Source organism: Crocodylus siamensis, chromosome 2, assembly GCF_052110815.1.
Source record: "Crocodylus siamensis isolate JL-2025a chromosome 2, ASM5211081v1, whole genome shotgun sequence".
NCBI classification, from domain to species: domain Eukaryota; kingdom Metazoa; phylum Chordata; order Crocodylia; family Crocodylidae; genus Crocodylus; species Crocodylus siamensis.
The window spans coordinates 97,162,146-97,178,213 of NC_143396.1; the positions used below are offsets into that span (position 1 = coordinate 97,162,146).

A 16,068-nucleotide genomic window follows, 5' to 3' on the forward strand; every position below is an offset into this window, starting at 1 on the left:
GCAAGGTCTACGGAGGGGTCCTGGGACCCAGGCGGTTTTGGCAGGATCAGAGGGGCTTACGGCTCTGTGAGGGGTCTTGGGGGGGTTGGGGAACTCTCTCCGCCCCCTGGGACCAGAGACTAAGGGGTTGGGTGGCTATTTTTAGCCACCCAACCCCTTCAACTGGAGATGAACAACCTGCCCTATAACCCTATCACATCTGCCCTTCCCCATACCCTGTCTTACTTCCTCAGCTTCTGGCATTGGCAAAATCTGATAAAACTTGCACCAGGAGTGGCTTGTGGGATGGGGGATTTGGTGAACAAGGGCTGGCTGGTCCATGGGGGAGAGATGTCTGTCTCAGGGTGGGGCAAGAGGGCTGCTAAAAATAACCCAATGCCAGGTATGGGGTAGAAGAAGCACAGCCCCAGGGCTAGGGCCAGTGGCTGGGCTTTCCCAGACCTGGCGGTGTACTGGGAACTGTACAGAAGTTCAGTTAGATTAGTCTCAGTAAATGGGAGGTAAGTTAGACTACCTTGGAAGTACACTTAACTTGGATCAGGTCAGCCATTTTTAGAATAATCTAACTGTCCTGAACTTCGGTACGGTTCACACATAGATCCACCTAACTAGTGTAAAGTCCATACCTGGGCAATTTAAGTTAGATTGGGTGTCCATTTTTAACATGATCTAACCTCTCCCTAACCTCTGTAAGGCTAAGGACAGATAGTCAGAAAGCCCAAGGCTCAATTGATTCAACCTTCGCAGGTTAGGCTGAGCTGCATACATTGAACTGATAAGTAAGTGAACAGACATTCACTTTTGATTCCAGAAATGCAGCCACATGCCTGCAGTGGCGCAGGTGAGAAGCCAGGAGGCACTAAAGCACACCTCCCTGCTCAGCTGGAGCAGACAGTTTTAGCCAAACCTAGCCCACCTACCCTCTGAGGGAGGCTTGCAAGGGAGGTGAAAAGCATCCTGGGATGCTGGGGGACTGTGAGGACACAAATTCAATAAACTAATTTAACCTAAATCAGTTAAGTCTGATACTACATCCATCCAGGTGTCTCTTAAACCAGTTTTGGCCATTTTGACAGCAGTTTATATGCACTGGATTTCTGTTGTGTTACAGCTTTGAACCAGTTTCCAATCCAGGGATCCAGATTTTCTGTTTGCTGATGACAAATGCAGATTATTTCTTTTAAAGAAGAAAATCATGAATTTTCTACTTTGAAGGAGAAAAACCTGGGAAGCCACAGGTTTCCCCTTGTAAGCTGGCAGAGTTCCAGCTTGCAAGGGCTGATTGGGGCTGAGGGGAGTGGGATGTGGGGGAAGCCACATGTATGTGTCTGCATATACACATGCATTTGGCAGCCAGGCAGCTGTGGAGAGCATCTCCTGCAGATCCCTCCAGGTTAGTCTACTGGGAAAGCACAAGTGATTGATGGGGGGAGGGGGCATGTGATCTCCTAGAGTTCTGTGCCCACAACAAGGCACAGGGCTGTACCCAGGCTAGACCAGCACCAAGGTAAGGAAAGCCCTGGCTACCAGGCAGCAGTAGGGAGCACAACTCCACGCTGCGGCTGCCCCTGTCACATTGGTGGAGGGACTGCCATGTTGGTGCAGTGGTCCCTTCAGTGCTGGGTCCCACCCACTCAGCTGTGAAGATGGCTCCTGCCCAGAGCTGGTTTGGCCTGGCTGCAACCCTGTGCCCCACTGTGGGTGCAGAAATCTGAGGGGGGGAACACATATTTCCCCACAAACATTACCTGTGCCCTCTCTGCTCCCCCATGTGTGGCCTGTGCTCCCCTACCACCAATGTGTTGCATGTGCCCACACCTCCCTCCCCCACACACCCACCCTTGTCCTCATACACTGGGGGACTGGGGCCAGAGAGCCAGGGGCAATGGGTTGGGAGTGAGGGGCACCAGCAGGGGTGTGGGGGGGCTGTGGATCAGGAGTGAGGGGTACTGGCAGGGCTGCAGGGGCTGTGGCTTGGGAGTGAGGGGAAGTAGCATGGGCAGGGGCACCAGCACATCAGGGCTGCTCAGTTCCACAAAGGGGAGGGACACCCACATCTGAATTTGTATCCTGGTGAGCAAAGGGGGCAGGAGGAGCTCTGATTTTTCCTGATAAAAATAATCAAATGTCAAAATATATTAGTATTTAGAATTTTTTATTATAATAATTCATGTACTTGCAGGCTTCCAAATTGCTTTAAAATTGTAAATATATCAATAAAACATTGTGTTCAACTGATACCTATATATATATAGTGGTTATATATATATGTGGTTATATACATATAGTGGTTTCATTTTAATTGCAGAAAAACACAGATTTGAAGAGGCATTTGCTATTTTTAATCAGACAATTTGCAATTTCTAAACAGAGAAAACCAGGATCCTTGAATCACTTATATTGGTTTATGTGTAACTTCTGTGCCTGTCACAGATTTCACTCTGTTCTTTTTGTAGCATCAAATTGGCCTGGATCTAGAGAATCTCCAAGTTGTCTGTTCTGGTATCTGACCTCCCCCAGGTCATTTGACTCCTTTAGGTGTGCTTCCAGAGGCTCAATCTGCTAGGCTTGTTAAGAGAACCTTGTCACTGGTGTCTCAAAGCATAGAAGCATCAGTTCAAATTAACAGAGCCTGGACACTAATTAACCAGCACTACTTCAGTGTGTGGTTACTTGGAGTTATGGAAAAAGCTCCAGGGGAATTCAGGATCCTCTGCCACAGCCCCTCACTACAAGGCTGGAAACATGAAGATGATCCACAAGCAGGCTTCCACAGAGTGTGGCAATTGGGAAACAATCTAGAAAGCAGAAGCTCCTTTTCTATGTGCTCAGGCTCTTAGTCTCGCACTGGTCACTACAGGAACCACAGTCCTTCAACAAAACCTGCACCCAAATTAAGCAGTGAAGCCTAATCTGATTAGAACTGAAAGGGTGGATGAACAATTATTCCTTTATCAGAACTTGAAGATGTCATTAAGAGCTATGGCAATGCTAGGATACATGGGCGATTGGTGCAGCTTTAGTCTGTGGGGGGCACATACCCCTGCTGCGACAAGTCCCGCCGACTGGGGCAGGGCAGGATACCCCGTGGGCAATCCCATGATGGCTGATTGCTGCAGCCGATCGCTACGATTGCTGCCGCCACTTCCAGAAGTGGCCACAGCCACTTCTGGAAGTGGTGGCAGCGATTGCAGAAGTCAGCCAGTGCTTGCAGTGAGGGGCACTGGCACTTCCACTTGCCTTGCCTAAGTGGCGAGTGTGGCCAGCCAGGAGGTGCACGTGCACCCCCGTGTACCCCCTACACATTGCCACTGCTAGGATAACTGCTTTTTCGCATGGCTGAAAACAAGGAGAATCATGTTTTATTATCAACAGCTAGACAAAAACTTACAGGCACTATAATTATTTGTAGTTTAGTTTTTAAACAGTAAGGGACAAATGTGAGATAAAAACAAATACATTCCTGTTCCTCAAAGGGAGCAACTGTTCTTCCATAGAAATTAGCTTTGGTAAAAAAAAAAATCTGATAAAAGTAGGTTGTGGTTGTATTAGAAAAGGACATCTTTAATGAACCCCTGCTGCACATACCCAGAAAGAAACACATTGAGGAAAATATATAAAGATATAATTAAAAATATATAATACAATGTTATTATTGTTAACGTTCATATATGAGCGTATGTGTGCATTCATGTGAAGATAAAATTAATAGATTTATATATAAATATATCCTATCATGAATATGATTACATTCTGGTACATTGATGCATTTTAATTTGGTGGGGGTTTGAAGCAGGCAGGAAAATGTATTATATGATTAAAGGATGTGAAGACACTGTAATGAGAAGAGAGAGTAGATTTCTCATTGCAATGACCTAATGTTAGTCTTTTTTTTTTTAAAGAATGTCATTACAAAACACAAACTTTGTATTGCAAGTGATTTATTTTATAATTTTGCATGGATGCCCACTCATTTTTAGTATATTATTTGAGAAGGGTTCCACTTACTAAATGTCATTTTTACTGAATATTTTACAACATTGTGAGGGTATATGTGCCCTTTAAAATATTTCTGGTAAATTGAAGTAAATTATTAAGTTTGGTAAATTATATTTTTAAAAGGAATGTGGGATGTAAATGAACTATGTTAAGTACCTATAAATACCTATCATAAGTACATAAGATGACCTGTTGCAAAGGTGTATTAAAATTCTATTACTTGATATTTTAATATTATTATGTTTTCCAGTAGATTGAATGTATTCATTGATTTTAATTGACTGCCAACCAGGAAAATGATTGTGTCTCAAAAGCCCCCTCAAAAACATCAGCAAACTGACATCAAACCATGTTACAACATAATTCTTGCATAGGGTGTTACTTTCCAAAAATTAAATTCCATTAATATATTTAGTGCAATTATTAAAGGACATGATAGTGACAAGCATTATCGGATCATAGGAAAGTAGGGCTGGAAGGAATCTCACAGGGTCATTTAATCCAGCCCTGTGTTCAAGGTTTCTTCCTTAAACTAAAAAACTCTAGTTCTTTCAGCTTCTCCTCATAAGTCTTGCCTCCCTGCTTCCTCCCACCCCTATTTGTTGCTCTGTGCTGGGCTCCTCCAAAACTGTCTATATCCTACTTGAAGCACACAGTCCAGAACTGGACACATTACTCCAGGTAAGGTCTCACCAGTGCTCAACAGAGCAAAAGAATCACTTCTCTTGGTTTCCAAATAACACTCCTGTTAATAGAAGCCAGTATTCTGTTTTTGTTTTTTTGTTTTTTGGGGGGTTTGGGAGTTTTTTTTTGCAAAAAGAGCACACTGTTAGCTCATATTCATTTATTCATTTATGGTCTACTGCAATCCCCAGGTCCTTCTTTGCAGTACTGCAGCCTAGCCTGTCATTCCCCAGTCTGTATGTGTGCATGTAATTATTCTGTCCCACATGCAGGACTTTGCACTTGTCCTTGTTGAATGTCATCTGATTGATTAAGAACTATTTCTCTAGTCTACCTAAGTCATTCTGCATCCTAGCTTTACCCTCCAGACTAATTGCAACTCCACCTAACTTGGTGTTGTCTGCAAATTTGCTAAACATGCACTCAATCCCAGATCCCAATCCAATAATCCAAATCAGGAATGAAGATATTAAACAATACCAGATTCAGGACAGATACTTGGGGAACCCCACTTGATACCTCCTCCTAATTAGACAATGAGCCATTCATGATTGAGCACAACGATGCAACCAGTTCTGTATCCACCTTACACTACTTTTATCTAGTCTATATTTCCTTAGCTTGTTCATGAAAATGTTGTGAGAGACAGTGTCAAGAGCCTCACTAAAATCAAGGTATATCATGTTCACTGCTTTCCCTCATCTATAGAACCTGTCACTTGATCATAAAAGGAAATCATGTTGATCAGGCATGACTTTCTCTTGGTGAATCCATGCTGTCTGGTTCAGATCACCTTGTTCTCATAAGTGCTTCACAATAGATTCCCTGAGAACCTGCTCCATGATCCTTCCAAGTATTGAGGACAGGCTGATTGGTCTGTAGTTTCCCAGATTCTCCTTCCTTCCTTTATTAAAGAGCTGCACTACATTTGGCAATCTTGTTTAAGCCCACTATATTTGCCCATATTTTATATTTGCCCATTGTGTAATGGATAATTAAATACATTCAATTGTTTAAATTGTGAATATATTTAATACATACAATGAAGAAAAGCAACTCTACCCATCATGTGACAGATATGCCTACTATAGTATCACAATTTATCTACAAACAAGATGCTTTGTAATTTTTTTTTTGAGGGTTGGGTTATAAATGAGAGGACAAAAGAAACATTTTGCTCATAATTAAACAATGTTTATTTTTTTAAACCACAGATGTGTCCCAGTTGCTTTCAACTTCATTGGGTAAAGATATAGCATATATTTTAAGGTATATAAAATAAAATTAAACATTGTGTCTTGCTCCTGCTTGCCTACAGGGTTTCTTTTGGCCTGATTTTCATTCTAACGGTTTTGAGAGAATAATCAGAAGCTCTAAATGGTATCCAGACCACTCCATTTTCAACCTCATAAGGAACATTGTTTCTTGGATCATATTGGCCTCCTAGGTAGTACATACCATTGAGATTGGCAGCTTGACAATTGTTATACCACCAGCCCCCTCCATGCACTTCTGCACAGTTCTCCTCCCACTGGTCACTGTCCCTATCAAAGGTGCTGAACTTCATGTTAGCATGAGATGTATATTCACTACCTTCATCCACTGAGCCTGTGATCAATGCATCCCCAGCTGTCCCCTCATAATTGGACACACTGAGGACATAGGCTTGTGACTCAGAACCTACATGGATATTATATTCAGCATAAACTGTATTGCCAGCCCAGTCCTCTAATTCAACTCGAAGGACAGTGTCCTTCTGGGTCAACAAGTGTATGTTTTCATTGCCCAGCCAGAGCTCTCCTTTCCCTTTGGCATCCACGCTGCCGAAACCTTTCTTGTAGTCTTGCCAAGTCTGGTTAAAATTCACTGATCCATCTATTCTCTGTTGGATCAAAAGCCATCCTCCCAAAGTGGTCTCTTGGTCGCAATAAACTGATAAAACCTTATTGGATCCTGCTGGCTTGATTCTGAAAATGCCACTTTTGGCATCAGAAGAGTGTTTCTGGCGGATATCCTCACAGTCTAAAAAAAAAATTGATCTGGTTGACAGAAGTTATCAGTAAAACTTTACAAAGGCTTCACAGGAATCCAAATAGTGATAATGCTGACGGAAATTTGCTAAACACATCTTTGACTAAATGGGGAAATATGCCATGCAACATTAAAAAACTGATAGATTTTAAAATGCAGATAACATTCTCTAGGCAATGTATTAATAAGGCAAAATTTTGCCCCCAATGCTTTCTAGATGGTATCAAACAGACACATTGTTAGTATTGTATAATCAAATTAAATGTATCGCAGTAAAACCAGTATGTCAGTTTGACTGAGGATTATATCAGGCTCTGTTACTGTACTATCTATTTTTTCTCATGTGGAAGGGTACCTGTCCCAGTGGTTCTTGGCCCTGGAAAGAATGTATCCGTTTTGAAACTGCGTGCCTTAAAATCTGGGTCATCTTCAGCGCTCTCGTCGTGTAGAAACCCACCTAACTCTTCACGCACGGTCTTTAGTGATTTGGTTTCAAATGTGGAGCCACCCTTGTTGAAGCTAGTAGAGCTGGATACTACTGTCTTGGATGAAACGCCACTCTGAACTTTGCTAGGGACTTCAGATCCTGTAAAGATATCTTCTTCCCCTTCCCTTAGTTCTGCAACGACATCTGAGTCTTCAAAACCCAGTGAGTGACTACTTCCACCACTAACATACCTAGAACCAGTTCCAGTGCTAATATGGCCAAAACTGGTAACACTGCTGCTGCTGCTACTGCTATGTCTACTACCAACTGACTCAGAGTCTGGGGTAAAAGAAAATACTTTATCAAGGTTTGAAAAGCCATCTCTCTCACCACCTGCAGTGACTCTGACATTGTAGCGCCCAGTTACATCTTCCTTTCCTAAACCTTGCAAATGGGAGCAGTCAGAACCGTCAGATGAAGTGTACTTTTCAACAACCTCTTCTTTAGGGCCATCAGGTCCAGTAACAACCTTTTTGGTGACAGTTCTAGTGCATGTATAGTGGGTAGTAGAGGAGCTAACTCTGTCCCCAAAAGAAATTTCGCTTCCATGGCTAGGGTGCACTAATTTGCTACCTGGTGTTTCTCCATCTCCCCTATGTACTGACGAAGAATATGAGGTACCTCCTGGGAACAATTTTTTGTCTGTTTCTGTACTTTCTAACACCAGTTCAACCTGCTGCATCTCATTCAGAAAGTTCAGGTCTGGGCCTTCCAGGTGATACCCAGTTTTAAAGTGTGGAAGAACAGTAGAATCCTTCATTGGCTTCATTTTTAGCACCTTTATGATGCTAGATGAGAAGTCAGGATGCAACTTGATGGAACTGGCCTGAGTGAGCTGCTTCTGGATGTTGTCATAGCTTTCCTTGTCCACGTGGTAATCAAAGCTCTTAGCACAGGATCCTTTGCAGGCACGTATCTTAATATCAATATCCACCTACACAAAAAAGACACAATCTATTTAGATGCTGTATCATGACTTTTTCAATAGGGTTTTGGGTGTAATTAGGATGGTTGAGGATATGAGAGAAGTGATATTTATGAGGTGATGTTATGTATTTCATTGGAACAGTCTTTTAATGTTCAAGTCCAAAAGTTTGTCTTCTGTCTCTCCCAGGAATACAATTTAGTCCAAAAATGATATCCTTACCACACAAATCTAAGTTTTTCAAACAGCTGCATCATTTTGAGAGGTTTGATATCTGTAGTATGCCTGCTAAATTATTGAGGTGACCAAAACTGAGATTTGAGTTGCTCCAAATGTCAGCCTTGAAATAGAAAACAATTTAAGCTTTACTGTTGGTTTCAGCAGGTCTAACTGAGTACGTGTTAGTAGAATATGAGGCACGCTATTGCAAGGCTGCAGGTCCTGCCATCATTATTCACACTGGGAACATCTACACATGATATTAAGGCAAATAAATAAATTCCAGCATAGTTTGCACTGATTACTCCTGGGTGCAGTGTTTACACATATGCCCAGAAACTCATCATATTGAGCCAAAGCAGTGCAGCCCAGTTGGCGGAGGATCCGAGGGGTCAGTCTACCAGCCTGCAGCTGTTCCCCCCAGTTCAACATGCTGTAGAGGGGCTGACTGGGGTGCTAGTCGGCAGGCAGCCCCCACACTGGAGCACCCTTGTTTCCCAGCCAGTCCCATCACCATCTACTATGTGCTTGTATCTGGTAGTTGTATCCTGTGGCAGAATAAATTAGTTTACACTAGCTTCCTAACATTGCATGTGTAGATGCTGATGTTTTACTGTGAAGTTAATTAGTCTATTCCACAGTAAACACCTCTTGTAGATGTGCCCACTGAGTAGCATGAGCCCACTGATCTCAGCATGACAGTCCTGAAGTAAAGCACAGCCTAGTTTGAGTCTCGGGCATACATGGGCCTTGACTGGAGATGGAAAACCTCAAGTACCTGTCACAGAAGCAAAAAGTACCTCTATGGGTGTGTGTGTGTATATACATATACACACACACACACACATATATATATATATACTGGTGAGTGGGAATCACTGGCTTGGATGAATGATCAATAAAAAAAAGCATCAGCCTCTAGATTAGGGTACAAAATCATTTTACTCCCCCTGTTGAATAATCCAGGATATTTTTAGTAGTCTTTCATTTTGATTTTGTGCATTGGGCCTGCCCCAGAGTGCTTCCATCACAACCATTTTTAGTAGTCATCAGCAAAATCAGCCAAACAGGAGGTTAAGATTAATGATAGAAAACCCAGATAGGTTGGTACTTTAACTGTGAGAGCCCAAAAGAAAGACAAGCTATTTCCCCCTTCTTATAAAAGCTATTTCCTGTCCTGGTTGCACCTGATTTTTCCCACCAGCCATTGCCTGCAGTTCTTTGAGAGAAAAGCAAGACATTACTCACTGTAGAGAACATCTGAGCCACACAGTGAAGAAACCAATCAACTAGAGTCTGAGGAGGCATCGATATCATTTTGACTTCTGCCTCAAATGGGCAGAGTCTGCAAGACTGCTGCTACTTTTTCTTTTCAGTGAGAGCCCTGATCCAAAGATAAGGATTAACAGACAGTTTGTGTACTTGTATTTTGGAAATAATAGGAGTTGCATGACACTTACCTCCATGCGCTTCATTTCTACCACCTGTTCTCGTATGCTGTTTTGCAGAGCATTAATCCTCTCTATTTGAGCAAGAACTTTGTTTTTTAATAACACAATGCGCCTTCTCAGTTCTTCTGACACTTGTCCGTATTTACTGTCAATACCTGAAGCAGAAATATGCCATTGTCAGATGTATATGAGGGTTATTTCCCTCATAACAGCAAAAAAACAAAGCAAAAACATAAAACTTGCCCATCCACCCTGCCAACCAAACACCCCCTCCCCTCTCCCAAAACCCAAATAAGCTCCCAAATATCCATATTCATATGGAAAGAGTTCCATTTAGGATTCTAAATTATGTATCTCTCTCATAATATTGAAGAAGTAGAAATTAGCAGTAGATTTTTTTTTAGTAAGACATTTCCTCTTGTTATTTTTGTATTTGTTAATAAGTTTAACAATAAGTTAAACTAAAGTAAATTTATTTTACTAATGCAGGAAAGGAACATAGCATTTTTGGAAGCAGTAGCCCAGCTGTACTGGAAAAGAAACAGCAGAATTATGATACAATTACATTTTTAGAAATGTTGTGGTAAATAGTTTGTGACATTTATGATGTTAAAAGCATGTAAATTTGGTCTGAAATCATGATGACTTTAGAATGGTGAAGCTGATTAAAAATATGCAATTTGATACAATTTAGACAGTCTTTTTGCCCTTGTTCTAATACTCTGGACTTGAAAGTTTCCTTCAATTAGTTTGCAAAAGAAATGTCTACATTTTCAAAAATAATTCAAAATCAGTTGTATATGAACACAATAACCTTAAAACTATGAAACTTTTGAAATAAATGTGATTTTCTCTTTCAAAGTGGCTGTCAGATTGAACTTTACATAAATTGCAATGACAGAAGATTGTTATTGTGAAATAATATAATATTTTTAATCTTCCCCACTGAAACCAACAAGTGTCTGTCTCAGACTTGTTTTTGAAATATTTCTCTTAGCAATAGGTTTAGGTTGTGATCCCATGTGAATTGCATACCAAAGGCCCCTATTAATGTCAGGAAAGACATAAAGAGGGTTCAGATGAAAGTCCTAAAACCACACTGAATTACTTGATCACAGTGTAGTTACAATGCTGGAAAAGAAATGCAAAACAGTGAAGAATCAGGCCCAATATTTTTGTGTCATGGTAACTTTTATAAAGTACAAAGTAAACCTGCTTGTATTTGTCCACTTTTATCCAAAGGCATAAGACTTAGTGTATATTTTTAAAACAGATCTTGTTGCTACTTACTGTGTTCATCGGCTATATTTCCTTTCATGGAGTTAACTGTTTGTGATGTTATTGTCTTGGATTTTTTGTATTTGTTTTCATTAACATCCAGCAATTTCCTAATTTTGTCTAGTCTGTGATTAAAATCATTACTGGTGTCATCAATCAGCCCCTGCATCCTGCAGCCTGAAGGACATTTCTGTCCCTAAAAAAAAGAAAAGAAGCAAAAATTAAGGGAAAACATTTAATGCTGCCTTTTTTTTAACATTATGACCACCAAGTTTCAGAAAAGACTACAAATCCACTAACAAGTTCAGGGATAGATTTTGCTACTTTTCCTCACAGTGCTTATTCCACTCATTCTCTTATCATTCCCTCATTCTCTTATTTTCTCCAGAGGAAAGGAGAGTTTGCATGAGAGCTTGATAGGCCAGAGTCAGAATGGTTTTCCAGATGCTTAATTTTTAAGACCTACTTGTTAAAGCCAGCTGTTGAGTGTAGGAAAAAATGGAGCCCTGATAAAGGGAGTGGTCCTGTGCAAAAGGTATCCCTTAGCACATGGCAAATGGTAGCCCTGCTGTTTCCCACAGGGTGTGTCTACATGTGTGCATTTACTGTGCAGTAACTGAAATTACTACTCTGTAAAGGTGTGCATCTACACATGCATGCCTGTACTGCGCAGTAAACATGGCAATTTATGCCCGATTACTGTGCAGTAAAGCACGTATTGATGCCTTACTGCACAGTAACACTGTGTGTGGGGGCTGACTTGGGTCTAACTTTAGTTCCAAGTCAGTGTACACACAGCGTTAATGTGCTTTAATACCTGCACATGTAGATGGCAGCCTATTCACACTTACTGCGCAGTAAGTTATTGTGCAGTAAATTTAAGCTGGCGTAAATACACATGTAGACACAGCCACACTGTAGCTCATGCTGGAATCCTTTCTAAAGCCCTGACTTTGAGAGACTGAATCTTAGAGTCCAATGCTTCTTGTTCTTCCCTTTAAAAACCCCTCCAAATAAAAAGCCACAACCCTCACATTTTACAGATCCAACAATAAATGTACTAATGATGATAAGGTGATAATGACTTGATGGCCTGACTTAAATTAGGGTTAGGACCAATGGGTCTTACCAGTTTCCTTTATGACCCCTGATGTACAGGAAACAGGGTTTTTTTCCCCTGAGAAAATCAGGTAAAATTACTTTGACAGAGACTTAGACATGTCACATTGCAGCTAAGGTAAAAATAGATCTTTACTCAGTGATCACAATGCAAATGCAATGCAGTATGTCTAAGGTCCACAGTTAGCTTGATGTTTACTTCCCATACCCTTTCCTTACCCATTGATCATCCGAACAGATGGGCCAGCTCTTTTCATATTTGCAGCTAGTTTGGGCATGTTCTGATATTCTGGGGCCACGTCCAGCTCCTCCTTCTCCCTCAAAAGTGCTTCCTTCCTCACCTGCCTGTCAGGGAGACAAAGGGAAAAAAATAAAAGTGAGATTAGCTATGCAGGTAATGGCACAAAAGAGCAATGATGCTGAAGTCACTGAGCAGAGTATGGAATGGTTAACAGCAAAACAGTTACAGGCATGTGGAAAGCATAATCAGTCAAAAAAAGGATTTTTAAAGTTCCCCGCATTGAAACTGTTCTATATGTGTTGCCAAAGTAAGAGGTCCCTTCTGTTTTCAATAATGCTGTAAATAGGGCTTTTGATGATGCTCAAGATATTGTCATAACAACAGTGCAAATAATGTGTTTTATATTTTGGGTTTATATACAAAATATGAGGAGTAATGAGTTGATTTTCACTTAGATAGGTGCCTCTTGAAGTTTCTCTATTTTCAGTCCATAGTATACACTAAAACTGGGCTTAAAAATTGTCCAATATCTCCAATGTGTTTTTAATTGTGTGTTTTCAAAGAGAAAAGACCACATGAAAAAAGTACTGAAAGATAACAAACTAGTAGCAACAACAACAGTGATCTAAGGATTCCTTTATGCTTTTGATGGCTGGTGCAGGGAAATAGAGATACAGATTTTGTTTAGTTCTGAAAGAAACAAATATACCCAGCCACTAATTTTAAATCAAAGTGCATAAGGATCTTTCACCATGTGCGTTATTTCCTTTGTTCAGTAATGTGGCTGTGCAATATTCCAATTTCCATAATAAAGTAAAAACTTCTCTGAGCTTATTAAATGTTATCTGGTCTGCCTGAACACCTTTGAACACATTACCTCTATGAAAGCAGGAAAATGGTTAATGCACAGTGGCGGAAAGCTTTCCACAATTTTAGCGTCAAGGGCCAGATTCTGGTGTAATTTGGTATAACATCATCTAGGTCAAGAGAGTTATGCTGGTCTGCATCAGCTAAATATTTAGCTTCAGCATATCTTTACTTTAGCAAGTAAACTCATTTTAATTTCCTAAATATGATCCATATGCTTCTTAAAACAAATGTAATGCCTAAGTGCAGGCATTACGGGCATAGACTGTAATAGCTTCAAAACAACCATTTCTGTTTAATCAGATCAACTTTCATATACTTCTGTGATTCGTTTAAAACATGTTTTCTTCATTTAAAAAACAAACATATGAAGAAAATCTCTTTATGAAAAATCTAATATAATCTTGTGAGCTGAACCCTGAACTGTATTATTACAGGATTAAATTAAAAGAGTTGGAAATTAAGACTGACACTTCTCTTATTGCAAAAGGTGTCACTGCCCCATTTCAACTTGATGCTGCTGCCACTGAAAACAATTCTGCATTCTTACCTCATGTCTGAGTAATACAATATATATGAACCCCAAACGTGCTCAATAAACTACCAGTCAACTGGAAAGCGAAGATGCAAATAAAAGTAGAATTTGACTAATATCATTTCAATTATCTCACTACTTGGGGACACCAATACAGGCACAGTGCAAAGGCAATGCTCTACATCCCTACCCTTGCATCTATTGATCTGCTTCACTAATACTGTGGAGAGATATTTTTGGCAACATTCATCTTGTGTTCTGCCGGAATAAAGGGGTACACAATAAAATACAGAACAGACACCTGAATGAAAGCTCAATATTGAAATACTTAAGGCAGACTTCTATGTGAGTGTGTGCACATTTTTCAAGCTACTTAATAGCTAAAATGAATGGTTAGTCTATTAATGGTCATTAAATAATTGTCTACTGTTTAAGATATCAAGCCAAGCTATCCAAAGAATCAAATAAAATGAAATCCTACCCAGACTATGCTGACGCACAGCAAAATGCACAAGATCCTCATCTGTAACATCTTCAGGAGAATGGTAAGGATGACTGATGGAAAGGATACCTTTCGTTTGGTTTTTGGTTCAATTTAAACCTTAATGAGCAGTTCAGATTAATCATTATGTTCCCTTCTGTTTGCAAAGTCAACATGAAACATGCCCCAGTGACATGACCCAAGAGCTCTTGCACAAGTTCCCAAGCTTGTTTGTTCCAGATAAGTTTGTGCAATACTGGTTTGTGGGGGTGACCCTTATTCCAGGAAAGGAATTGTCTAAAACTTAGTTTCTACTAATTAGATATTGTTTGAGCAAAACCTGGAAGAATTCAGCCATACCTAACCACTGAAAGATATACATACTATCAATATGATCTTTAGAAGGCCTTGTTATTTATTAAGATAATATTTTTCCCCCAGTTGCATGAATAAATCCTGTTGACTTGTAGTCATGTGGGCAACTTAGGTCAGCAAAGCAAGAAGTTTCCTAATCTAATAAATAGCAATATATGCTTATCAATATAAATCAAATACTGAAGGATAATTTTATGAAACCCTCATGGTAAGCCATGTGAGATATATGACTTCACATTTCATCCTTTACTGGTTACTCAGACAAAACATATTAAGTGAAGTAAGGACTAAACCTGACCTTAGCTATAAAAGACATTAGTTATAAAGTTATATCCAGTTTTGACCATTTTATATTCATTTAGAATGGAATATATTTATCATTTTGCTTTGTTTTATGTGGCTAAGCCAGGTTGATGGACACTGGATTGTTGCTGTAGCAGCAAAAAATGGGTCAGGCAGACTACACTGCATCAGCAGCCAGGGAATTTTGAATCCCTGGAGCAGGTATGACTTTCCCCCCACCCTTTCTTCAGCAAGGTTTGCTCAGAGCACAAACCCTGCTAGTTACACCTCTGGTACATTCAATCTTTAATTGGTGCTTCTGTGTGTATGTGTTAAGAAAAAATCCCTAACCATATTACAAACTATCCTTTCACTGGGACCCTAGGTCATTCAGAGTATAGAGTATATACTATATTCTAGCTCATGAGTACATATACTCATTCAGTATATGGCTGGTACCTAATGAATAAGTAGCTTTTCGATAGTCTATTTTATCTTCATTATCCAATGTTCAAACATAGGCTCCACACTATTCAAACTTTCAAAGTAGAAGTATAGTAGAGTTCAGACCCTCACTTTAGTATCTGAGTGTTTCACAAATATGCATTTATTAATTGATATTATCCCCATTCCAGACTTAGAGAACTAAGGCAGAAAACAATTAAAATCAAAGTGTCCGCTAACTGTGAAAGCCCAATTTGAGACATCTAGGGCCCAGGTTTTGTTCTGAGTATTTCACACATTCAGAATATAGCTGCTATTGACTTCTGCTGAGGTACTGAGTGCTCAGTCACAGAGTCTCAATTTGTGCACCCATAAAATGAGTAATACCCATTGGCCGACTCTGAAAAGCTTTGTTTCAGTGATTTGCTTACAGTAACAATGACATAAGCGGAATAGAACACTTTTCCGCAAATAGTATTAATTGCTTTCCAGTCACTGGTTTCACTCACCTTCCAACTTTTCCCAAAAGTAAGGCAACTGTGATTCACTACGAAAGCACCATTCATCCTGTAAACTGAATTATGCAAGTGTTCAACAGAGAAAAACAGAATCATAGAATTATAGCATTCTATACGGTAGGAAGGGACCTC

The 16,068-nt window shown here is 40.1% G+C and overlaps 1 protein-coding gene across 1 annotated transcript; it reads right to left on the reverse strand.

Annotated features, from left to right (window-relative positions):
* Positions 1 to 5,855: 5,855 nt before the first annotated feature.
* On the reverse strand, positions 5,856 to 14,383 carry FGA (fibrinogen alpha chain). Its single transcript, XM_090036445.1, has 6 exons — positions 14,318 to 14,383; positions 12,413 to 12,538; positions 11,087 to 11,270; positions 9,806 to 9,951; positions 7,070 to 8,135; positions 5,856 to 6,705 (listed from the first exon to the last, which is right to left on the reverse strand). Exons 1-6 carry the CDS (start codon positions 14,366 to 14,368, stop codon positions 5,996 to 5,998), a joined length of 2,283 nt encoding a protein of 760 aa, XP_089892571.1. The 5' UTR covers positions 14,369 to 14,383; the 3' UTR covers positions 5,856 to 5,995.
* Between the last annotated feature and the right edge of the window lie 1,685 nt (positions 14,384 to 16,068).

Coding starts and splice junctions, on each gene's coding strand:
- FGA (XM_090036445.1), bottom strand. CDS start 14,368: ATGTTACAGATGAGGATCTTGTGCATTTTGCTGTGCGTCAGCATAGTC. Junction 8,136..9,805: donor TAGAAATGAAGCGCATGGAG/GTAAGTGTCATG, acceptor TTTTTTGTGTAG/GTGGATATTGATATTAAGAT. Junction 6,706..7,069: donor GCCAAGAACCACTGGGACAG/GTACCCTTCCAC, acceptor TTTTTTTTTTAG/ACTGTGAGGATATCCGCCAG.